Source organism: Polyodon spathula, chromosome 3, assembly GCF_017654505.1.
Source record: "Polyodon spathula isolate WHYD16114869_AA chromosome 3, ASM1765450v1, whole genome shotgun sequence".
In the NCBI taxonomy this organism is placed as follows: Eukaryota; Metazoa; Chordata; class Actinopteri; order Acipenseriformes; family Polyodontidae; genus Polyodon; species Polyodon spathula.
The window spans coordinates 94079790-94105475 of record NC_054536.1 but is presented as its reverse complement, the minus strand read 5'-3'; the positions used below and the strand labels follow the sequence as shown (position 1 = coordinate 94105475).

Here is a 25686-nt window from a genome sequence, read left to right as displayed (position 1 = left end):
TATAATGTACATTTTTATTTCCTGCGTGCAGTACCTTACACTTTTCTCTATTAAATGTCATTTGCCATGTGTCTGCCCAGTTCTGAATCTTGTCTAGATCATTTTGAATGACCTTTGCTGCTGCAACAGTGTTTGCCACTCCTCCTACTTTTGTGTTGTCTGCAAATTTAACAAGTTTGCTTACTATACCAGAATCTAAATCATTAATATAGATTAGGAATAGCAGAGGACCTAATCCTCTGGGGACCTGGGGAAACACAGCAGCAGCTCAAAGTCAAACAGCCGCGTGTGTTTTTCTGATAACAAACAAGCTGAAACTCGGAGCAGCTGATTCAAATTCAGCGCCGTTTTGAGACACGGGCGAGGGGAGGAGCCAACAGCACAGCAGAACAAGGTAGTTAAACGAGGCAGTCTTCCCAGCGACAGCGAGTGGAAGCAACAGCGAGTGGAAGAAGTACAGGCGTGGAAAAGTACAGAGCAGTTTCGAAGCAGTTTGAAAGCAGGTTGACGGCTGCAGAAGAAACTAAACTTCAAAAAAAAAAACCTCAACATGGTCTTCAAGCCAGTAATCTGTGACACCTGCTTGATGTGGGAAATCCGAGAAAACCCAGCGGAGCTAAACCAAGTGTGCGTAAAGTGCCGCGCGATCCAGGATTTGCATAAACTAGTAAGTATGCTAGAAATGGAGCTGGAAGAAGTGAGACAGCAACAGGATCTTGAGGAACTGGCACACCCACAATTCATGGAAGTCTGCATCACCCCTAACAGACTGAAAGCCACCAGGGAGATAGAAGGTCAGAACAGCTGGGTTCAGGTAGGCAGAAGCAGGGAAAAAAAGAAACTCCGTCAAACACAACCACCAGAAATCAAAACAACCAACAGATTTGAGTCACTTCAGAATTTTGATGAGCAGAACCAACAACAAGAGAATGAAAGGAACAACATCCAGGACCCTATTGACAGTGGTGACCAGACAGCAAAAAGAAGGGAGGTCATGATTGTTGGGGACTCCATATTGAGAAACACAGCAAGTTCAATTCGCAGTTTGGACCCCCTTACTACAACAGTGTGCTGCCTTCCGGGAGCCTTGGTCAAGCACATCACTGAGAACGTGGACAGGCTCCTAGAACGAACAGGAGACGACCCGGTAGTAGTCGTCCACATTGGTACAAACAACATTGGAAGAGACAGACCAAAATCCCTGCAAAACAAATTCAGAGAGCTAGGAAGGAAATTAAAAGAGAAAACCAAAACTGTGGTATTTTCTGGTATACTACCCGCACCTTGCAAAGGACCATATGGACAGCTGGAAATAATTAATCAAAACGCATGGCTGAAGACGTGGTGCACACGGGAAGGCTTCACCTATCTTGATCATTGGACCACATTCTACAACGAGGACTATCTGTATAGACGGGATGGACTGCATTTAAATAACAAGGGAACTAGTCTACTCGGAGAAAAGATCCTCGAGCAGGTTCGGAAGCATTTAAACTAGAAAGGAAGGGGGGAGAAATCAACAAAAAAACAGAAGGGAGACCGCATCAAAACAAGAACAACAACTCAGGTAAGACAACCATTAAATGTATTTATCTAAATGCTAGAAGTATCAGAAACAAAATTCTAGAACTTGAAGCTACTGCACTAACAGGTAACTATGATGTGATAGGTGTTACAGAAACGTGGTTGTCTGAGAGTGATGGGGACGAATATAATATTTGTGGGTATACACTGTATAGGAAAGACAGGCAGGACAGAAGAGGAGGAGGGGTAGCGCTATACATAAGAAACAGTCTTGAAGCCCAGGTGTTAAACCTGGACAAAGAAAATAAAACCGAATCAATATGGGTCAGAATAACGGACAAAAATTCAAAGGGCATAATAATAGGAGCATGCTATAGACCGCCAGATTCAGACGGTGAGCACAATATTCTGTTATACAATGACATTAGAAATGTGTGTAGCAAAGGAGAAGCCATACTAATGGGGGATTTCAACTTCCCCCAAATAAAATGGGAAAACCCGGTGGGTAGCGCGAAGGATGAAATAGAAATGGTGGAAATGACAAATGACTGCTTCCTAACACAATTTGTGAAGGCACCCACTAGAGGGGAGGCATGCCTTGATTTAGTCTTTTCAAATAACGAAGATAGAATAACTAAAACAGAGGTCAGAGAACCACTGGCAAACTCAGACCACAACATGGTCTCATTTGAAGTGTTTTTTAAATCCCCAAAAGAAATGACTAAAGCTAAGGTTTACAATTTTAGAAAAGCAAACTATGAAGGTATGAAACAGAGAATAACAGAAGTAGATTGGAGTAAAATAGAGAAAACACCCACAGAAGAAGGATGGTTGTTCTTCAAAAATGTAGTACTAGAGGCGCAAAACAATTACATCCCTAAAGTAGACAAATCTAAATGTAAAACTAAATTGTCAAAATGGTTTAATAGATCAATTAAAAAAAAAGGCACTTTACAGAGCATTAAAAAAGGACCAAAAAGAAAGTACACAGAAAGAGTACACAGAACTGCAAACGCAAGTCAAAAAGGAAGTTAGAAAGGCCAAGAGAGAAATAGAAATAAACATTGCTAAGGGAGCTAAAACCAATTCCAAAATGTTTTTAATTGCAACAGCAAGAGAAGTTTTTACAAAGGAAGATACTGACAACATGCCCCACATGTCATCCAGTTCCTATCCAGTTTTAAATAACTTTAGCATAACTGAGGCAGAAGTGTTAAAGGGACTAGGAGCTCTTAAAATAAACAAATCCCCTGGGCCGGATGAGATCCTCCCAGTAGTACTCAAAGAAATGAAAGAAGTAATTTACAAACCGCTAACCAAGATCATGCAGCAGTCTCTTGACACAGGGGTGGTACCGACAGACTGGAAAATTGCAAACGTAATACCGATCCACAAAAAGGGAAACAAAACTGAACCAGGTAACTACAGACCAGTAAGCCTGACTTCTATTATATGCAAACTTATGGAAACTATAATAAGATCCAAAATGGAAAATTACCTATATGGTAACAGGGTACTGGGAGACAGTCAACATGGCTTTAGGAAAGGGAGATCGTGCCTAACTAACTTGCTTGATTTTTTTGAGGATGCAACATCCATAATGGATAATTGCAAAGCATATGACATGGTTTATTTAGATTTCCAGAAAGCTTTTGACAAAGTCCCGCACAAAAGATTAATTCTCAAACTGAACGCAGTTGGGATTCAAGGAAACACATGTACATGGATTAGGGAGTGGTTAACATGTAGAAAACAGAAAGTACTGATTTGAGGAAAAACCTCAGAATGGAGTGTGGTAACCAGCGGTGTACCACAGGGATCAGTATTAGGTCCTCTGCTATTCCTAATCTACATTAATGATTTAGATTCTGGTATAGTAAGCAAACTTGTTAAATTTGCAGACGACACAAAAGTAGGAGGAGTGGCAAACACTGTTGCAGCAGCAAAGGTCATTCAAAATGATCTAGACAAGATTCAGAACTGGGCAGACACATGGCAAATGACATTTAATAGAGAAAAGTGTAAGGTACTGCACGCAGGAAATAAAAATGTACATTATAAATATCATATGGGAGATATTGAAATTGGAGAAGGAATCTGTGAAAAAGACCTAGGAGTTTTTGTTGACTCAGAAATGTCTTCATCTAGACAATGTGGGGAAGCTATAAAAAAGGCTAACAAGATGCTCGGATACATTGTGAAAAGTGTTGAATTTAAATCAAGGGAAGTAATGTTAAAACTGTACAATGCACTAGTAAGACCTCATCTTGAATATTGTGTGCAGTTCTGGTCACCTCGCTATAAAAAAGATATTGCTGCTCTAGAAAGAGTGCAAAGAAGAGCGACCAGAATTATTCCGGGCTTAAAAGGCATGTCATATGCAGACAGGCTAAAAGAATTGAATCTGTTCAGTCTTGAACAAAGAAGACTACGTGGCGACCTAATTCAAGCATTCAAAATTCTAAAAGGTATTGACAGTGTCGACCCAAGGGACTTTTTCAGCCTGAAAAAAGAAACAAGGACCAGGGGTCACAAATGGAGTTTAGAAAAAGGGGCATTCAGAACAGAAAATAGGAGACACTTTTTTACACAGAGAATTGTGAGGGTCTGGAATCAACTCCCCAGTAATGTTGTTGAAGCTGACACCCTGGGATCCTTCAAGAAGCTGCTTGATGAGATTTTGGGATCAATAAGCTACTAACAACCAAACGAGCAAGATGGGCCGAATGGCCTCCTCTCGTTTGTAAACTTTCTTATGTTCTTATGTTCTTATGTTCTAATACTGATCCCTGTGGTACACCACTGGTTACCACACTCCATTCTGAGGTTTTTCCTCTAATCAGTACTTTCTGTTTTCTACATGTTAACCACTCCCTAATCCATGTACATGTGTTTCCTTGAATCCCAACTGCGTTCAGTTTGAGAATTAATCTTTTGTGCGGGACTTTGTCAAAAGCTTTCTGGAAATCTAGACAAACCATGTCATATGCTTTGCAATTATCCATTATTGATGTTGCATCCTCAAAAAAAATCAAGCAAGTTAGTTAGACACGATCTCCCTTTCCTAAAACCATGTTGACTGTCTCCCAGGACCCTGTTACCATATAGGTAATTTTCCATTTTGGATCTTATTATAGTTTCCATAAGTTTGCGTATAATAGAAGTCAGGCTTTCTGGTCTGTAGTTACCTGGTTCAGTTTTGTTTCCCTCTTGTGGATTGGTATTACGTTTGCAATTTTCCAGTCTGTCGGTACCACCCCTGTGTCAAGAGACTGCTGCATGATCTTGGTTAGCGGTTTGTAAATTACTTCTTTCATTTCTTTGAGTACTAATGGGAGGATCTCATCCGGCCCAGGGGATTTGTTTATTTTAAGAGCTCCTAGTCCCTTTAACACTTCTGCCTCAGTTATGCTAAAGTTATTTAAAACTGGATAGGAACTGGATGACATGTGGGGCATGTTGTCAGTATCTTCCTTTGTAAAAACTTGTGAAAAGTAATCATTTAATATATTTGCTATTTTTTTGTCTTCATCTACGATTTTGCCATTTGTATCTCTTAAACATTTAATCTCCTCTTTGAATGTTCGCTTGCTGTTGTAATATTGGAAAAACATTTTGGAATTGGTTTTAGCTCCCTTAGCAATGTTCATTTCTATTTCTCTCTTGGCCTTTCTAACTTCCTTTTTGACTTGCGTTTGCAGTTCTGTGTACTCTTTCTGCGTACTTTCTTTTTGGTCCTTTTGTATTGCTCTGTAAAGTGCCTTTTTTCGCTGAATATTTTTTTAAATTGATCTATTAAACCATTTTGGCAATTTAGTTTTACATTTAGATTTGTCTACTTTAGGGATGTAATTGTTTTGCGCCTCTAGTACTACATTTTTGAAGAACAACCATCCTTGTCTGTGGGTGTTTTCTCTATTTTACTCCAATTTACTTCTGTTAGTCTCTGTTTCATACCTTCATAGTTTGCTTTTCTAAAATTGTAAACCTTAGCTTTAGTCATTACTTTTGGGGTTTTAAAAAACACTTCAAATGAGACCATGTTGTGACGTGAGGTTGCTCACGTCACTTTAAATAGACACGTTTGACTTAATTATTGTATTATAGTCACTTTTTATTGAATGTTGTTTTTTTTTTTTTTTAAATCACTTAAGCATGTTTATTTTAGCACGCTATTTTCTGTTAGTCAGTGCTCTCCTGTTCGCAGCTCCCGTGTGTGTAAATTGGTTGATCTGGAGAAGCTGAGCCCCTGGTATAAATGTTCCTGATTTCATGATTCCAGAGATTTTCGGGTGTGGCGTGGCGCGATTAGTACTTGGACCCTGAGTCGGTGCGTGGTTGGATAGTATAAATGAAACAAACAGTCTCGGAATTTAAGGGCGCATTTTGGTCTTCTTTCTGTCGTGTGTGTTTTGAAAGAATGTTAGTATTTTAAAAGGCTTTTTTTTTTACAGGAGTGCTGGAGATGGGGGCGTATTAGTTTTATTGTTGTTTTTAGTGAGCCCCATCTCCGCGATCGTATTGAGCAGCACTTCCCTTTAGTTTTAAATTGAAATCTTGTAGTTATTGTTTTTATTAAAAGGCAGTGCAAACCCATGTCGTGACTGTGTATTCTAGATCTGACATGTGTAGTTACCACCTGTATTTAATAAAACAATGTTCATTACCCGACATAATATTATGGTCTAGGTCATTTCCCTTCTGGTATTCTGCCTGGCAGATCCCACCTCGATCAGGTGGAATCGGTGCCCCTCACGGGTGCTAGAACTTTATACTTTCATACTGCAACTGTTTCAGGTAACCATTCTTACAAGATCTTCTTGTGTAAATTAACACTATACTTTGCCAGTGATGTTGTAATGTTTTGGTTGCATTACCAGCTGTAGTATGAGCTCGACCTGATTATATATATATATATTAATATATATATATATATATATATTATATATGGTATTATATATCATTATCATATATATATTATATAGGTATATTAACTTGTGGTTGTGTGGTTTTTGTTCTTACACATTTAATTGAAGATTACAAGGTGTTTTTTTTTTCTTTTTTTGTAAGAATATTCCAAGCAGATTAATCTTTCTAATCTGGATTATTTTAAAATATGGAATAAATAATTAGTTCAATTTACAAAAGTTACAATTATTAAGCACAAAATAATGTTGTTACAGTACATTTCTGCCTCCATTTAGGATGACTATGCCCTCTCCCCGGATACATTTAGAATTTACACTAATGAGCTATTAAAAAATAAACATTATTTAGGTTGCAATATCATGAATTAATTTGTAAATTAGACCTATTTTATGCATGAGACAATTTCATTACCATCTATCTACAAAGTAAAAAAAGCAGTGATTGGCTGTTGTGTGACTCACTACGATACTGTTCCCCCATTGGATCTCTATGCTACGTGTAGCATAAATTTCACTATGCGTTGGGTTTTAACATTATGGCCCTTTTGGCGTTTACCATTGTTTTTAAGACGCATAGTCTAATCACAGTATTCTTTACATGTTGATCAATACCGGTTCTCATTGGTCACATCCTTACGCATTGTGTCAATACGTTTATGGCCCCAATGGCTTGCCATAGGCGTTTCTCTAGAAGAAACCAAGAGCAGGCAGCGCAGCAAGCTCTGGGTAAGGGAAAACAACCTATATGAAAGATCTTCTATAAGCTCTGGGTAAGGGAACACAACCTATATGAAAGATCTTCTATAAGCTCTGGGTAAGGGAACACAACCTATATGAAAGATCTTCTATAAGCTCTGGGTAAGGGAACACAACCTATATGAAAGATCTTCTATAAGCTCTGGGTAAGGGAACACAACCTATATGAAATATCTTCTATAGCTCTGGGTAAGGGAACACAACCTATATGAAAGATCTTCTATAAGCTCTGGGTAAGGGAACACAACCTATATGAAAGATCTTCTATAAGCTCTGGGTAAGGGAACACAACCTATATGAAAGATCTTCTATAAGCTCTGGGTAAGGGAACACAACCTATATGAAAGATCTTCTATAAGCTCTGGGTAAGGGAACACAACCTATATGAAAGATCTTCTATAAGCTCTGGGTAAGGGAACACAACCTATATGAAAGATCTTCTATAAGCTCTGGGTAAGGGAAAACAACCTATATGATCTTCTATAGCTCTGGGTAATATCTTCTATAGCTCTGGGTAAGGGAACACAACCTATATGAAATATCTTCTATAGCTCTGGGTAAGGGAACACAACCTATATGAAATATCTTCTATAGCTCTGGGTAAGGGAACACAACCTATATGAAATATCTTCTATAGCTCTGGGTAAGGGAACACAACCTATATGAAATATCTTCTATAGACTCTGGGTAAGGGAACACAACCTATATGAAAGATCTTCTATAGCTCTGGGTAAGGGAACACAACCTATATGAAAGATCTTCTATAAGCTCTGGGTAAGGGAACACAACCTATATGAAAGATCTTCTATAAGCTCTGGGTAAGGGAACACAACCTATATGAAAGATCTTCTATAAGCTCTGGGTAAGGGAACACAACCTATATGAAAGATCTTCTATACACAACCTATATGAAAGATCTTCTATAAACTCTGGGTAAGGGAACACAACCTATATGAAAGATCTTCTATAAGCTCTGGGTAAGGGAACACAACCTATATGAAAGATCTTCTATAAGCTCTGGGTAAGGGAACAAAACCTATATGAAAGATCTTCTATAGCTCTGGGTAAGGGAACACAACCTATATGAAAGATCTGCTCTGGGTAAGGGAACACAACCTACAACCTATATGAAAATACAACCTATATGAAAGATCTTCTATAAGCTCTGGGTAAGGGAACACAACCTGTATGAAAGATCTTCTATAAGCTCTGGGTAAGGGAACACAACCTATATGAAAGATCTTCTATATGGTCAACCGTTGATTTCACATTGGAACTTGCGTCTGTGCTAAGCGGTGCATCATGGGAATCCAAAGAGTTCCGGTAGCAACTTTTATATTAACTATATATTGTAAAATCTACGATTCACTTAGAGACACCCCTCCTTAACACATACATGTTATTATTTTGATTATTTTAATCGATGTTTTCACCTGGCGTGACAAGAGCTCTTTATCGTGGAAGTGCTGTCAGAAACTGCCAATGTCATGCATATTCATGAGCAGTCAAGACTGGGGCGTGGTTTGGTTTGGTAGCAGGTAGATTAGGCCTATTATTATTATTTATTATTATTATTATTATTATTATTATTATTATTACAGTGGACTCTGTTGATAAGAATCACATTGATTTGATGATTTGATTCTTATAAACAGTTGATTCTTAAAAGCGGACAGATATGGTTACTGTGGTGAAGTGCTGCTGAATAAGTTGATAGTTTGAGAATGAAAGCTTTGTTCCCTGCAGTGTAACGGGTTGACCACTAGATGTCATGAGTTCCTGCATGTATGCACAGGGACCATAAGTATTGCTTGGTTAGTGCTCCAGCTGAAAGTTAGGTTTATTTTGTCTGTTTGTTTTATTAGCAGTTGTTTCCCCACCGCACTTTAAGAAAAATAAAACCAACACCGGTTTTAAACTGTAAATCAAGACTACAGCCTGATCATTTACACTGCCCTTGGCTTGCATTCAAGACATCAAGGCCTGGATGTGTGCCAATTTTCTTCAACACAACACTAACAAATCTGAACTCCTTCTAGAAGGATCTAAAACTCAGCTTAATAATCTCAATATAGCTGCCCTGGACCTCGGAAACTGTCTTCTGTTTCCTTCCCCCACAATACGATGCCTCGATGTACTTCTTGACAGCAACCTCTCCTTTGATCCCCACATCTCCTCCGTGGTCAAATCTTCCTTCTACCATCTTTGAAACACCTCCAAAGATGTGGATATACTTTGTCATGTGTTTGTCTCCTCTCGACTTGACTACTACAACTCTCTGTATGGTGGTCTCCTGGCACGCTCAATAAACCGACTGTAGCTAGTTCAGAATGCTGCTGCCAGGATCCTTACCAGATGTAAAAAAAATTATGATCACATCACTCCCATCTTGCCCAGCTCCACTGGCTACCTGTAAAGTTCATGATTATTTTCAAAACTCTCCTGCTCACCTACAATGCCCTTCATCACACAGGTCACGAGTACCTCCTCAACCTGCTGACCCGCTATGTCCCTGCCTGCAAGCTGAGGTCCTCCGACTCTGGCCTGCTTGTCATCCCCAAGCAAAAGTGCACCTCACTTGGACAACGCTCATTTAGCTTCATGGCTCCGACTCTTTGGAACTCTCTCCCAGCTTTGGTGCGTGATGCTCCCACCATCACTTGCTTTAAATCAACTCTCAAGACCCACCTGTTGTCGCTTGCTTCCATGCTCTTTAAGCCTGATATCTGCTATTAGCTTCTGTGTTGCTGCTACTATCTCATGTATTCTGCTACTATCATGTATTATGCACTTTCCACTGTATTTAATGTATTATGCAATTTTTTGGTATTTTAAGTATTATGGATTTTCTTGTTGTTACTGCATCTTGTAAAGTGTTTTGTGATGATGGTCCACTATAAAAGGTGCTATATAAAATATATATATATATATATATATATATATATATATATATATATATATATATATATATATATATATATATATTTTTTATTTTTTTTTTTTGAATGGCTCAGTAAATCAATGAAAGTAAAACATCGAGCGCGACTTCTAATAAAATGTTTTCTACAAGTTTCATCTGTCAAACAATTTAAACGTGTCGTCTTCCTTTATAAGAGGCCACTATCCTGTATCTAGGTTTCTGCTAAATATTGCAGCTATTTGTATATATTACTTTTTATCTGTTTTGATGTATTGATCATTTTGTGTACTTGTTATCCATAACCCTAGATGTAAGAGAGGATTATTTGCGAGTCTATTTTTTAATGAAAAATGACTGTGTTCTGCAGAATAACATTTATAATCGTATTTGAATGTGACGGAAAGGAGGGGAAAAAGATGCCTGTAAAAATGTTTTATGGGTTTGTAAAAGCACTTCAATTGCTGTTGTACATAACATTATTCTTGAAGGTCTTTCTGGGTTTTTTGGGTGGAGGGGTTGTTTGTTTTTTCCCTAGCCTCTGGTCCGCAGTCCAGAAAAGGATTTTCATCAACATAAACATATCATTGGCTTCCCAATGCATGCTCATTTTTAGCTATGTATCATATTTTACCAAGGAATGGTAGTATACTGCAAATACTGTGTAACAAAACTGGTACATCTGTGTTTTGCAAATTACTACATCATTATATTGAGAGAAACAAGGTGCATATCCTGTATCTTCAAGAATTGGGCTGTTTTTTTTTTTCTTTAAGGTGTGAGAAATGTATTTATTTATGTTTCTTGATTATTTGCATAAGAGAGCTGTGGTATCGGATTAAAATATTATTTACCAAGGTGTATTAACATCTGTTGGCACCTGTGACTTGAATTTCAGTTGTTTTGTAATTTTGTGAAATTATATTGTCAAAGGAAATTAAAAAGCATTTGTTTAATACCAAGATTGACTTGAGAGTTTTCAGTAGAACACTGAATAACTGAAATGATATCCTGGTGGTAGGGAGAGTAAACATAAATCTATATTAATCAGTAATTGTATCTCTTAAGAAATAATGGATTCATGTACACTTAAAAGAAAAAAATATATATTGGGAAAACAGTGTATGGGTGTAAAACTTTGTTTGCATAATAAAAAAACTACATTTGATTGGGTCTATAATTATAAGTTAAAGAAGAAGATAAAAACGAAAACCCACAGTGAAATGAAATTTTCAATTTATTGTGTACAGCTAGCAAAACACCTGTCAAATACATCTTTCTTGACATTCAAAAAAGTTCAACCCATTTTACGTTATATGGCTTTAATCAATTATTTTCCACATGGTAAATAGAAAAGAGTTTTTACTGTGGATATGTATTGATAACTTATAAAGACATATTGCAAATTTTAGAGCATAACATGGAATAAGATTCATGTAGAAGTGAACAATTTTATAGAAACATTCCTTTTGTTCTATGAAAACTCAGAGAAAGGATATTAAACATAAATGTTCAAAATATCAAAGTAAACCCAGCCCTCATAATATTCAATACTCAATTTCTACACCATATCAATTATTATTATTATTTTTTATATCTTCAAAGTAAGAAAGCAGAGTCCGGTTTGTGGATCTTTTACACCTCTCTCCAGCAGCTGCAAGTAGGTGAGATTCTCGTGAGTGTTGGGGTCGAAAAACCCTTTGGTGTCATCGCTTGGGTCAGAGAGAATCACACTCATTTCTTTATCAAGGTATCCTCGCTTATACGCCACCTCCACAGGCACACGGTGGCTGTTGATCGGGTCAATGATGCCCCCAGTGGCGATCTGAGCTTCCAGCAGGCGTATCCCGTGATCCTTTACTATCAGGTCTTTTTTCAAGGCTTGGAACAAGGAGATTGTATTCTTAGTGTAAGGATCAGTGTACCCAGTGACAGCCCTCTCTGCTGACAAGAGTTTATCTTTCAGTTCCGTGCCCACCAGTCCTTCAGCCACTGCTTGCTCTACGGACATCTTCTTATTCTTCACTGGGTCAATGAGAAATCCAGTAGCGGCCTGGGCTTCCAGGAGAACTAATGCAGTGCCGGGTCTCAGAATCCCTTTCCTCATGGCCTGGTAGATACTCATCTTCTCTGTGGTGGACTGCACCAGCACTCCTGCAATGCTGTTGGTTCCTTGCAGATACTTCTGCACTGAATCCATTTTGCTGACTTCTTGAACGGTCACTGTTCCTTCATTAAGTTGATCAAACAGCTCCTTCTCAATGATTTCAGCCTCTAGTAGCTGACTGGCCGTGACCTGTCTTCTGAGACCTTTGAATTGTGAGTCGGTTACCGTTTTTGTGGTTGTTGTTTTAATGCTCTGCTCAACCGTGGTAATGATGGTCTCTGTGAATTGTTGAATTGTCAAACTTCCCGACTTGTGCTGTTGCAGAAGCTCTCTCCGTTTCTCCTCGGTGATGTATTCAGAATACAGCAGTTCCCAGATGGAAACTGTCTGGCCCTTGTACTTCCCTGCTACCTTGCTGGTTGTAGCTGACTTGAGGGCAGTCTGCATTTGCTCATCATTGTAAACATACTGTTCTCCTTTCTTAACCAGGGTAAGTAAGCAGAGTCCGGTTTGTGGATCTTTTACACCTCTCTCCAGCAGCTGCAAGTAGGTGAGATTCTCGTGAGTGTTGGGGTCGAAAAACCCTTTGGTGTCATCGCTTGGGTCAGAGAGAATCACACTCATTTCTTTATCAAAGTATCCTCGCTTATAGGCCACCTCCACAGGCACACGGTGGCTGTTGATCGGGTCAATGATGCCCCCAGTGGCGATCTGAGCTTCCAGCAGGCGTATCCCGTGATCCTTTACTATCAGGTCTTTTTTCAAGGCTTGGAACAAGGAGATTGTTTTCTTAGTGTAAGGATCAGTGTACCCAGTGACAGCCCTCTCTGCTGACAAGAGTTTATCTTTCAGTTCCGTGCCCACCAGTCCTTCAGCCACTGCTTGTTCTACAGACATCTTCTTATTCTTCACTGGGTCAATGAGAAATCCAGTAGCGGCCTGGGCTTCCAGGAGAACTAATGCAGTGCCGGGTCTCAGAATCCCTTTCCTCATGGCCTGGTAGATACTCATCTTCTCTGTGGTGGACTGCACCAGCACTCCTGCAATGCTGTTGGTTCCTTGCAGATACTTCTGCACTGAATCCATTTTGCTGACTTCTTGAACGGTCACTGTTCCTTCATTAAGTTGATCAAACAGCTCCTTCTCAATGATTTCAGCCTCTAGTAGCTGACTGGCCGTGACCTGTCTTCTGAGACCTTTGAATTGTGAGTCGGTTACCGTTTTTGTGGTTGTTGTTTTAATGCTCTGCTCAACCGTGGTAATGATGGTCTCTGTGAATTGTTGAATTGTCAAACTTCCCGACTTGTGCTGTTGCAGAAGCTCTCTCCGTTTCTCCTCGGTGATGTATTCAGAATACAGCAGTTCCCAGATGGAAACTGTCTGGCCCTTGTACTTCCCTGCTACCTTGCTGGTTGTAGCTGACTTGAGGGCAGTCTGCATTTGCTCATCATTGTAAACATACTGTTCTCCTTTCTTAACCAGGGTAAGTAAGCAGAGTCCGGTTTGTGGATCTTTTACACCTCTCTCCAGCAGCTGCAAGTAGGTGAGATTCTCGTGAGTGTTGGGGTCGAAAAACCCTTTGGTGTCATCGCTTGGGTCAGAGAGAATCACACTCATTTCTTTATCAAAGTATCCTCGCTTATAGGCCACCTCCACAGGCACACGGTGGCTGTTGATCGGGTCAATGATGCCCCCAGTGGCGATCTGAGCTTCCAGCAGGCGTATCCCGTGATCCTTTACTATCAGGTCTTTTTTCAAGGCTTGGAACAAGGAGATTGTTTTCTTAGTGTAAGGATCAGTGTACCCAGTGACAGCCCTCTCTGCTGACAAGAGTTTATCTTTCAGTTCCGTGCCCACCAGTCCTTCAGCCACTGCTTGTTCTACAGACATCTTCTTATTCTTCACTGGGTCAATGAGAAATCCAGTAGCGGCCTGGGCTTCCAGGAGAACTAATGCAGTGCCGGGTCTCAGAATCCCTTTCCTCATGGCCTGGTAGATACTCATCTTCTCTGTGGTGGACTGCACCAGCACTCCTGCAATGCTGTTGGTTCCTTGCAGATACTTCTGCACTGAATCCATTTTGCTGACTTCTTGAACGGTCACTGTTCCTTCATTAAGTTGATCAAACAGCTCCTTCTCAATGATTTCAGCCTCTAGTAGCTGACTGGCCGTGACCTGTCTTCTGAGACCTTTGAATTGTGAGTCGGTTACCGTTTTTGTGGTTGTTGTTTTAATGCTCTGCTCAACCGTGGTAATGATGGTCTCTGTGAATTGTTGAATTGTCAAACTTCCCGACTTGTGCTGTTGCAGAAGCTCTCTCCGTTTCTCCTCGGTGATGTATTCAGAATACAGCAGTTCCCAGATGGAAACTGTCTGGCCCTTGTACTTCCCTGCTACCTTGCTGGTTGTAGCTGACTTGAGGGCAGTCTGCATTTGCTCATCATTGTAAACATACTGTTCTCCTTTCTTAACCAGGGTAAGTAAGCAGAGTCCGGTTTGTGGATCTTTTACACCTCTCTCCAGCAGCTGCAAGTAGGTGAGATTCTCGTGAGTGTTGGGGTCGAAAAACCCTTTGGTGTCATCGCTTGGGTCAGAGAGAATCACACTCATTTCTTTATCAAAGTATCCTCGCTTATAGGCCACCTCCACAGGCACACGGTGGCTGTTGATCGGGTCAATGATGCCCCCAGTGGCGATCTGAGCTTCCAGCAGGCGTATCCCGTGATCCTTTACTATCAGGTCTTTTTTCAAGGCTTGGAACAAGGAGATTGTTTTCTTAGTGTAAGGATCAGTGTACCCAGTGACAGCCCTCTCTGCTGACAAGAGTTTATCTTTCAGTTCCGTGCCCACCAGTCCTTCAGCCACTGCTTGTTCTACAGACATCTTCTTATTCTTCACTGGGTCAATGAGAAATCCAGTAGCGGCCTGGGCTTCCAGGAGAACTAATGCAGTGCCGGGTCTCAGAATCCCTTTCCTCATGGCCTGGTAGATACTCATCTTCTCTGTGGTGGACTGCACCAGCACTCCTGCAATGCTGTTGGTTCCTTGCAGATACTTCTGCACTGAATCCATTTTGCTGACTTCTTGAACGGTCACTGTTCCTTCATTAAGTTGATCAAACAGCTCCTTCTCAATGATTTCAGCCTCTAGTAGCTGACTGGCCGTGACCTGTCTTCTGAGACCTTTGAATTGTGAGTCGGTTACCGTTTTTGTGGTTGTTGTTTTAATGCTCTGCTCAACCGTGGTAATGATGGTCTCTGTGAATTGTTGAATTGTCAAACTTCCCGACTTGTGCTGTTGCAGAAGCTCTCTCCGTTTCTCCTCGGTGATGTATTCAGAATACAGCAGTTCCCAGATGGAAACTGTCTGGCCCTTGTACTTCCCTGCTACCTTGCTGGTTGTAGCTGACTTGAGGGCAGTCTGCATTTGCTCATCATTGTAAACATACTGTTCTCCTTTCTTAACCAGGGTAAGTAAGCAGAGTCCGGTTTGTGGATCTTTTACACCTCTCTCCAGCAGCTGCAAGTAGGTGAGATTCTCGTGAGTGTTGGGGTCGAAAAACCCTTTGGTGTCATCGCTTGGGTCAGAGAGAATCACACTCATTTCTTTATCAAAGTATCCTCGCTTATAGGCCACCTCCACAGGCACACGGTGGCTGTTGATCGGGTCAATGATGCCCCCAGTGGCGATCTGAGCTTCCAGCAGGCGTATCCCGTGATCCTTTACTATCAGGTCTTTTTTCAAGGCTTGGAACAAGGAGATTGTTTTCTTAGTGTAAGGATCAGTGTACCCAGTGACAGCCCTCTCTGCTGACAAGAGTTTATCTTTCAGTTCCGTGCCCACCAGTCCTTCAGCCACTGCTTGTTCTACAGACATCTTCTTATTCTTCACTGGGTCAATGAGAAATCCAGTAGCGGCCTGGGCTTCCAGGAGAACTAATGCAGTGCCGGGTCTCAGAATCCCTTTCCTCATGGCCTGGTAGATACTCATCTTCTCTGTGGTGGACTGCACCAGCACTCCTGCAATGCTGTTGGTTCCTTGCAGATACTTCTGCACTGAATCCATTTTGCTGACTTCTTGAACGGTCACTGTTCCTTCATTAAGTTGATCAAACAGCTCCTTCTCAATGATTTCAGCCTCTAGTAGCTGACTGGCCGTGACCTGTCTTCTGAGACCTTTGAATTGTGAGTCGGTTACCGTTTTTGTGGTTGTTGTTTTAATGCTCTGCTCAACCGTGGTAATGATGGTCTCTGTGAATTGTTGAATTGTCAAACTTCCCGACTTGTGCTGTTGCAGAAGCTCTCTCCGTTTCTCCTCGGTGATGTATTCAGAATACAGCAGTTCCCAGATGGAAACTGTCTGGCCCTTGTACTTCCCTGCTACCTTGCTGGTTGTAGCTGACTTGAGGGCAGTCTGCATTTGCTCATCATTGTAAACATACTGTTCTCCTTTCTTAACCAGGGTAAGTAAGCAGAGTCCGGTTTGTGGATCTTTTACACCTCTCTCCAGCAGCTGCAAGTAGGTGAGATTCTCGTGAGTGTTGGGGTCGAAAAACCCTTTGGTGTCATCGCTTGGGTCAGAGAGAATCACACTCATTTCTTTATCAAAGTATCCTCGCTTATAGGCCACCTCCACAGGCACACGGTGGCTGTTGATCGGGTCAATGATGCCCCCAGTGGCGATCTGAGCTTCCAGCAGGCGTATCCCGTGATCCTTTACTATCAGGTCTTTTTTCAAGGCTTGGAACAAGGAGATTGTTTTCTTAGTGTAAGGATCAGTGTACCCAGTGACAGCCCTCTCTGCTGACAAGAGTTTATCTTTCAGTTCCGTGCCCACCAGTCCTTCAGCCACTGCTTGTTCTACAGACATCTTCTTATTCTTCACTGGGTCAATGAGAAATCCAGTAGCGGCCTGGGCTTCCAGGAGAACTAATGCAGTGCCGGGTCTCAGAATCCCTTTCCTCATGGCCTGGTAGATACTCATCTTCTCTGTGGTGGACTGCACCAGCACTCCTGCAATGCTGTTGGTTCCTTGCAGATACTTCTGCACTGAATCCATTTTGCTGACTTCTTGAACGGTCACTGTTCCTTCATTAAGTTGATCAAACAGCTCCTTCTCAATGATTTCAGCCTCTAGTAGCTGACTGGCCGTGACCTGTCTTCTGAGACCTTTGAATTGTGAGTCGGTTACCGTTTTTGTGGTTGTTGTTTTAATGCTCTGCTCAACCGTGGTAATGATGGTCTCTGTGAATTGCTGAATTGTCAAACTTCCCGACTTGTGCTGTTGCAGAAGCTCTCTCCGTTTCTCCTCGGTGATGTATTCAGAATACAGCAGTTCCCAGATGGAAACTGTCTGGCCCTTGTACTTCCCTGCTACCTTGCTGGTTGTAGCTGACTTGAGGGCAGTCTGCATTTGCTCATCATTGTAAACATACTGTTCTCCTTTCTTAACCAGGGTAAGTAAGCAGAGTCCGGTTTGTGGATCTTTTACACCTCTCTCCAGCAGCTGCAAGTAGGTGAGATTCTCGTGAGTGTTGGGGTCGAAAAACCCTTTGGTGTCATCGCTTGGGTCAGAGAGAATCACACTCATTTCTTTATCAAAGTATCCTCGCTTATAGGCCACCTCCACAGGCACACGGTGGCTGTTGATCGGGTCAATGATGCCCCCAGTGGCGATCTGAGCTTCCAGCAGGCGTATCCCGTGATCCTTTACTATCAGGTCTTTTTTCAAGGCTTGGAACAAGGAGATTGTTTTCTTAGTGTAAGGATCAGTGTACCCAGTGACAGCCCTCTCTGCTGACAAGAGTTTATCTTTCAGTTCCGTGCCCACCAGTCCTTCAGCCACTGCTTGTTCTACAGACATCTTCTTATTCTTCACTGGGTCAATGAGAAATCCAGTAGCGGCCTGGGCTTCCAGGAGAACTAATGCAGTGCCGGGTCTCAGAATCCCTTTCCTCATGGCCTGGTAGATACTCATCTTCTCTGTGGTGGACTGCACCAGCACTCCTGCAATGCTGTTGGTTCCTTGCAGATACTTCTGCACTGAATCCATTTTGCTGACTTCTTGAACGGTCACTGTTCCTTCATTAAGTTGATCAAACAGCTCCTTCTCAATGATTTCAGCCTCTAGTAGCTGACTGGCCGTGACCTGTCTTCTGAGACCTTTGAATTGTGAGTCGGTTACCGTTTTTGTGGTTGTTGTTTTAATGCTCTGCTCAACCGTGGTAATGATGGTCTCTGTGAATTGCTGAATTGTCAAACTTCCCGACTTGTGCTGTTGCAGAAGCTCTCTCCGTTTCTCCTCGGTGATGTATTCAGAATACAGCAGTTCCCAGATGGAAACTGTCTGGCCCTTGTACTTCCCTGCTACCTTGCTGGTTGTAGCTGACTTGAGGGCAGTCTGCATTTGCTCATCATTGTAAACATACTGTTCTCCTTTCTTAACCAGGGTAAGTAAGCAGAGTCCGGTTTGTGGATCTTTTACACCTCTCTCCAGCAGCTGCAAGTAGGTGAGATTCTCGTGAGTGTTGGGGTCGAAAAACCCTTTGGTGTCATCGCTTGGGTCAGAGAGAATCACACTCATTTCTTTATCAAAGTATCCTCGCTTATAGGCCACCTCCACAGGCACACGGTGGCTGTTGATCGGGTCAATGATGCCCCCAGTGGCGATCTGAGCTTCCAGCAGGCGTATCCCGTGATCCTTTACTATCAGGTCTTTTTTCAAGGCTTGGAACAAGGAGATTGTTTTCTTAGTGTAAGGATCAGTGTACCCAGTGACAGCCCTCTCTGCTGACAAGAGTTTATCTTTCAGTTCCGTGCCCACCAGTCCTTCAGCCACTGCTTGTTCTACAGACATCTTCTTATTCTTCACTGGGTCAATGAGAAATCCAGTAGCGGCCTGGGCTTCCAGGAGAACTAATGCAGTGCCGGGTCTCAGAATCCCTTTCCTCATGGCCTGGTAGATACTCATCTTCTCTGTGGTGGACTGCACCAGCACTCCTGCAATGCTGTTGGTTCCTTGCAGATACTTCTGCACTGAATCCATTTTGCTGACTTCTTGAACGGTCACTGTTCCTTCATTAAGTTGATCAAACAGCTCCTTCTCAATGATTTCAGCCTCTAGTAGCTGACTGGCCGTGACCTGTCTTCTGAGACCTTTGAATTGTGAGTCGGTTACCGTTTTTGTGGTTGTTGTTTTAATGCTCTGCTCAACCGTGGTAATGATGGTCTCTGTGAATTGTTGAATTGTCAAACTTCCCGACTTGTGCTGTTGCAGAAGCTCTCTCCGTTTCTCCTCGGTGATGTATTCAGAATACAGCAGTTCCCAGATGGAAACTGTCTGGCCCTTGTACTTCCCTGCTACCTTGCTGGTTGTAGCTGACTTGAGGGCAGTCTGCATTTGCTCATCATTGTAAACATACTGTTCTCCTTTCTTAACCAGGGTAAGTAAGCAGAGTCCGGTTTGTGGATCTTTTACACCTCTCTCCAGCAGCTGCAAGTAGGTGAGATTCTCGTGAGTGTTGGGGTCGAAAAACCCTTTGGTGTCATCGCTTGGGTCAGAGAGAATCACACTCATTTCTTTATCAAAGTATCCTCGCTTATAGGCCACCTCCACAGGCACACGGTGGCTGTTGATCGGGTCAATGATGCCCCCAGTGGCGATCTGAGCTTCCAGCAGGCGTATCCCGTGATCCTTTACTATCAGGTCTTTTTTCAAGGCTTGGAACAAGGAGATTGTTTTCTTAGTGTAAGGATCAGTGTACCCAGTGACAGCCCTCTCTGCTGACAAGAGTTTATCTTTCAGTTCCGTGCCCACCAGTCCTTCAGCCACTGCTTGTTCTACAGACATCTTCTTATTCTTCACTGGGTCAATGAGAAATCCAGTAGCGGCCTGGGCTTCCAGGAGAACTAATGCAGTGCCGGGTCTCAGAATCCCTTTCCTCATGGCCTGGTAGATACTCATCTTCTCTGTGGTGGACTGCACCAGCACTCCTGCAATGCTGTTGGTTCCTTGCAGATACTTCTGCACTGAATCCATTTTGCTGACTTCTTGAACGGTCACTGTTCCTTCATTAAGTTGATCAAACAGCTCCTTCTCAATGATTTCAGCCTCTAGTAGCTGACTGGCCGTGACCTGTCTTCTGAGACCTTTGAATTGTGAGTCGGTTACCGTTTTTGTGGTTGTTGTTTTAATGCTCTGCTCAACCGTGGTAATGATGGTCTCTGTGAATTGTTGAATTGTCAAACTTCCCGACTTGTGCTGTTGCAGAAGCTCTCTCCGTTTCTCCTCGGTGATGTATTCAGAATACAGCAGTTCCCAGATGGAAACTGTCTGGCCCTTGTACTTCCCTGCTACCTTGCTGGTTGTAGCTGACTTGAGGGCAGTCTGCATTTGCTCATCATTGTAAACATACTGTTCTCCTTTCTTAACCAGGGTAAGTAAGCAGAGTCCGGTTTGTGGATCTTTTACACCTCTCTCCAGCAGCTGCAAGTAGGTGAGATTCTCGTGAGTGTTGGGGTCGAAAAACCCTTTGGTGTCATCGCTTGGGTCAGAGAGAATCACACTCATTTCTTTATCAAAGTATCCTCGCTTATAGGCCACCTCCACAGGCACACGGTGGCTGTTGATCGGGTCAATGATGCCCCCAGTGGCGATCTGAGCTTCCAGCAGGCGTATCCCGTGATCCTTTACTATCAGGTCTTTTTTCAAGGCTTGGAACAAGGAGATTGTTTTCTTAGTGTAAGGATCAGTGTACCCAGTGACAGCCCTCTCTGCTGACAAGAGTTTATCTTTCAGTTCCGTGCCCACCAGTCCTTCAGCCACTGCTTGTTCTACAGACATCTTCTTATTCTTCACTGGGTCAATGAGAAATCCAGTAGCGGCCTGGGCTTCCAGGAGAACTAATGCAGTGCCGGGTCTCAGAATCCCTTTCCTCATGGCCTGGTAGATACTCATCTTCTCTGTGGTGGACTGCACCAGCACTCCTGCAATGCTGTTGGTTCCTTGCAGATACTTCTGCACTGAATCCATTTTGCTGACTTCTTGAACGGTCACTGTTCCTTCATTAAGTTGATCAAACAGCTCCTTCTCAATGATTTCAGCCTCTAGTAGCTGACTGGCCGTGACCTGTCTTCTGAGACCTTTGAATTGTGAGTCGGTTACCGTTTTTGTGGTTGTTGTTTTAATGCTCTGCTCAACCGTGGTAATGATGGTCTCTGTGAATTGTTGAATTGTCAAACTTCCCGACTTGTGCTGTTGCAGAAGCTCTCTCCGTTTCTCCTCGGTGATGTATTCAGAATACAGCAGTTCCCAGATGGAAACTGTCTGGCCCTTGTACTTCCCTGCTACCTTGCTGGTTGTAGCTGACTTGAGGGCAGTCTGCATTTGCTCATCATTGTAAACATACTGTTCTCCTTTCTTAACCAGGGTAAGTAAGCAGAGTCCGGTTTGTGGATCTTTTACACCTCTCTCCAGCAGCTGCAAGTAGGTGAGATTCTCGTGAGTGTTGGGGTCGAAAAACCCTTTGGTGTCATCGCTTGGGTCAGAGAGAATCACACTCATTTCTTTATCAAAGTATCCTCGCTTATAGGCCACCTCCACAGGCACACGGTGGCTGTTGATCGGGTCAATGATGCCCCCAGTGGCGATCTGAGCTTCCAGCAGGCGTATCCCGTGATCCTTTACTATCAGGTCTTTTTTCAAGGCTTGGAACAAGGAGATTGTTTTCTTAGTGTAAGGATCAGTGTACCCAGTGACAGCCCTCTCTGCTGACAAGAGTTTATCTTTCAGTTCCGTGCCCACCAGTCCTTCAGCCACTGCTTGTTCTACAGACATCTTCTTATTCTTCACTGGGTCAATGAGAAATCCAGTAGCGGCCTGGGCTTCCAGGAGAACTAATGCAGTGCCGGGTCTCAGAATCCCTTTCCTCATGGCCTGGTAGATACTCATCTTCTCTGTGGTGGACTGCACCAGCACTCCTGCAATGCTGTTGGTTCCTTGCAGATACTTCTGCACTGAATCCATTTTGCTGACTTCTTGAACGGTCACTGTTCCTTCATTAAGTTGATCAAACAGCTCCTTCTCAATGATTTCAGCCTCTAGTAGCTGACTGGCCGTGACCTGTCTTCTGAGACCTTTGAATTGTGAGTCGGTTACCGTTTTTGTGGTTGTTGTTTTAATGCTCTGCTCAACCGTGGTAATGATGGTCTCTGTGAATTGTTGAATTGTCAAACTTCCCGACTTGTGCTGTTGCAGAAGCTCTCTCCGTTTCTCCTCGGTGATGTATTCAGAATACAGCAGTTCCCAGATGGAAACTGTCTGGCCCTTGTACTTCCCTGCTACCTTGCTGGTTGTAGCTGACTTGAGGGCAGTCTGCATTTGCTCATCATTGTAAACATACTGTTCTCCTTTCTTAACCAGGGTAAGTAAGCAGAGTCCGGTTTGTGGATCTTTTACACCTCTCTCCAGCAGCTGCAAGTAGGTGAGATTCTCGTGAGTGTTGGGGTCGAAAAACCCTTTGGTGTCATCGCTTGGGTCAGAGAGAATCACACTCATTTCTTTATCAAAGTATCCTCGCTTATAGGCCACCTCCACAGGCACACGGTGGCTGTTGATCGGGTCAATGATGCCCCCAGTGGCGATCTGAGCTTCCAGCAGGCGTATCCCGTGATCCTTTACTATCAGGTCTTTTTTCAAGGCTTGGAACAAGGAGATTGTTTTCTTAGTGTAAGGATCAGTGTACCCAGTGACAGCCCTCTCTGCTGACAAGAGTTTATCTTTCAGTTCCGTGCCCACCAGTCCTTCAGCCACTGCTTGTTCTACAGACATCTTCTTATTCTTCACTGGGTCAATGAGAAATCCAGTAGCGGCCTGGGCTTCCAGGAGAACTAATGCAGTGCCGGGTCTCAGAATCCCTTTCCTCATGGCCTGGTAGATACTCATCTTCTCTGTGGTGGACTGCACCAGCACTCCTGCAATGCTGTTGGTTCCTTGCAGATACTTCTGCACTGAATCCATTTTGCTGACTTCTTGAACGGTCACTGTTCCTTCATTAAGTTGATCAAACAGCTCCTTCTCAATGATTTCAGCCTCTAGTAGCTGACTGGCCGTGACCTGTCTTCTGAGACCTTTGAATTGTGAGTCGGTTACCGTTTTTGTGGTTGTTGTTTTAATGCTCTGCTCAACCGTGGTAATGATGGTCTCTGTGAATTGTTGAATTGTCAAACTTCCCGACTTGTGCTGTTGCAGAAGCTCTCTCCGTTTCTCCTCGGTGATGTATTCAGAATACAGCAGTTCCCAGATGGAAACTGTCTGGCCCTTGTACTTCCCTGCTACCTTGCTGGTTGTAGCTGACTTGAGGGCAGTCTGCATTTGCTCATCATTGTAAACATACTGTTCTCCTTTCTTAACCAGGGTAAGTAAGCAGAGTCCGGTTTGTGGATCTTTTACACCTCTCTCCAGCAGCTGCAAGTAGGTGAGATTCTCGTGAGTGTTGGGGTCGAAAAACCCTTTGGTGTCATCGCTTGGGTCAGAGAGAATCACACTCATTTCTTTATCAAAGTATCCTCGCTTATAGGCCACCTCCACAGGCACACGGTGGCTGTTGATCGGGTCAATGATGCCCCCAGTGGCGATCTGAGCTTCCAGCAGGCGTATCCCGTGATCCTTTACTATCAGGTCTTTTTTCAAGGCTTGGAACAAGGAGATTGTTTTCTTAGTGTAAGGATCAGTGTACCCAGTGACAGCCCTCTCTGCTGACAAGAGTTTATCTTTCAGTTCCGTGCCCACCAGTCCTTCAGCCACTGCTTGTTCTACAGACATCTTCTTATTCTTCACTGGGTCAATGAGAAATCCAGTAGCGGCCTGGGCTTCCAGGAGAACTAATGCAGTGCCGGGTCTCAGAATCCCTTTCCTCATGGCCTGGTAGATACTCATCTTCTCTGTGGTGGACTGCACCAGCACTCCTGCAATGCTGTTGGTTCCTTGCAGATACTTCTGCACTGAATCCATTTTGCTGACTTCTTGAACGGTCACTGTTCCTTCATTAAGTTGATCAAACAGCTCCTTCTCAATGATTTCAGCCTCTAGTAGCTGACTGGCCGTGACCTGTCTTCTGAGACCTTTGAATTGTGAGTCGGTTACCGTTTTTGTGGTTGTTGTTTTAATGCTCTGCTCAACCGTGGTAATGATGGTCTCTGTGAATTGCTGAATTGTCAAACTTCCCGACTTGTGCTGTTGCAGAAGCTCTCTCCGTTTCTCCTCGGTGATGTATTCAGAATACAGCAGTTCCCAGATGGAAACTGTCTGGCCCTTGTACTTCCCTGCTACCTTGCTGGTTGTAGCTGACTTGAGGGCAGTCTGCATTTGCTCATCATTGTAAACATACTGTTCTCCTTTCTTAACCAGGGTAAGTAAGCAGAGTCCGGTTTGTGGATCTTTTACACCTCTCTCCAGCAGCTGCAAGTAGGTGAGATTCTCGTGAGTGTTGGGGTCGAAAAACCCTTTGGTGTCATCGCTTGGGTCAGAGAGAATCACACTCATTTCTTTATCAAAGTATCCTCGCTTATAGGCCACCTCCACAGGCACACGGTGGCTGTTGATCGGGTCAATGATGCCCCCAGTGGCGATCTGAGCTTCCAGCAGGCGTATCCCGTGATCCTTTACTATCAGGTCTTTTTTCAAGGCTTGGAACAAGGAGATTGTTTTCTTAGTGTAAGGATCAGTGTACCCAGTGACAGCCCTCTCTGCTGACAAGAGTTTATCTTTCAGTTCCGTGCCCACCAGTCCTTCAGCCACTGCTTGTTCTACAGACATCTTCTTATTCTTCACTGGGTCAATGAGAAATCCAGTAGCGGCCTGGGCTTCCAGGAGAACTAATGCAGTGCCGGGTCTCAGAATCCCTTTCCTCATGGCCTGGTAGATACTCATCTTCTCTGTGGTGGACTGCACCAGCACTCCTGCAATGCTGTTGGTTCCTTGCAGATACTTCTGCACTGAATCCATTTTGTTGACTTCTTGAACGGTCACTGTTCCTTCATTAAGTTGATCAAACAGCTCCTTCTCAATGATTTCAGCTTCTAGTAGCTGACTGGCTGTGACCTGTCTTCTGAGACCTTTGAATTTTGGATTAAAACCAGGATCTCCATTGCTGTACCTCTTTTCACCCTTGAAGCTTCTCAGATGGGTAACGCTCTTTCCTTGGTTTGCCATTGTCTTGCTTAGTTCAAAAAGGAGGTTCTCTGTTTTTTATTTTTCTGAAGTTAAACAAAAAGATGAATAATATTAGAAACATCCCGTTTATATATACCATATTACCGCCTCCCTTGAATAAGCACCGGCATTCAGATGTCAGATTTGTAATAGACGCCATCCTCTAATAATGCTCCTCTTAACAATGAAACATGTACATTTTTCCCCCCACCCAGCTGAAATAAATGCAGCACTTAATAAAGAAA

At 42.9% G+C, this 25686-nt stretch overlaps 1 protein-coding gene across 1 annotated transcript in view; it reads right to left on the bottom strand.

Annotated features, from left to right (window-relative positions):
• Positions 1-11344: 11344 nt before the first annotated feature.
• LOC121313683 (epiplakin-like) overlaps positions 11345-25686 on the bottom strand; it is a 31291-nt gene continuing 16949 nt past the window's right edge. The window contains exon 2 of the mRNA XM_041246467.1: positions 11345-25485. Coding sequence (XP_041102401.1) covers positions 11717-25441 — 13725 coding nt within the window. The 5' untranslated portion in view covers positions 25442-25485 and the 3' untranslated portion in view covers positions 11345-11716. The remainder of the gene's footprint in view (positions 25486-25686) is intronic.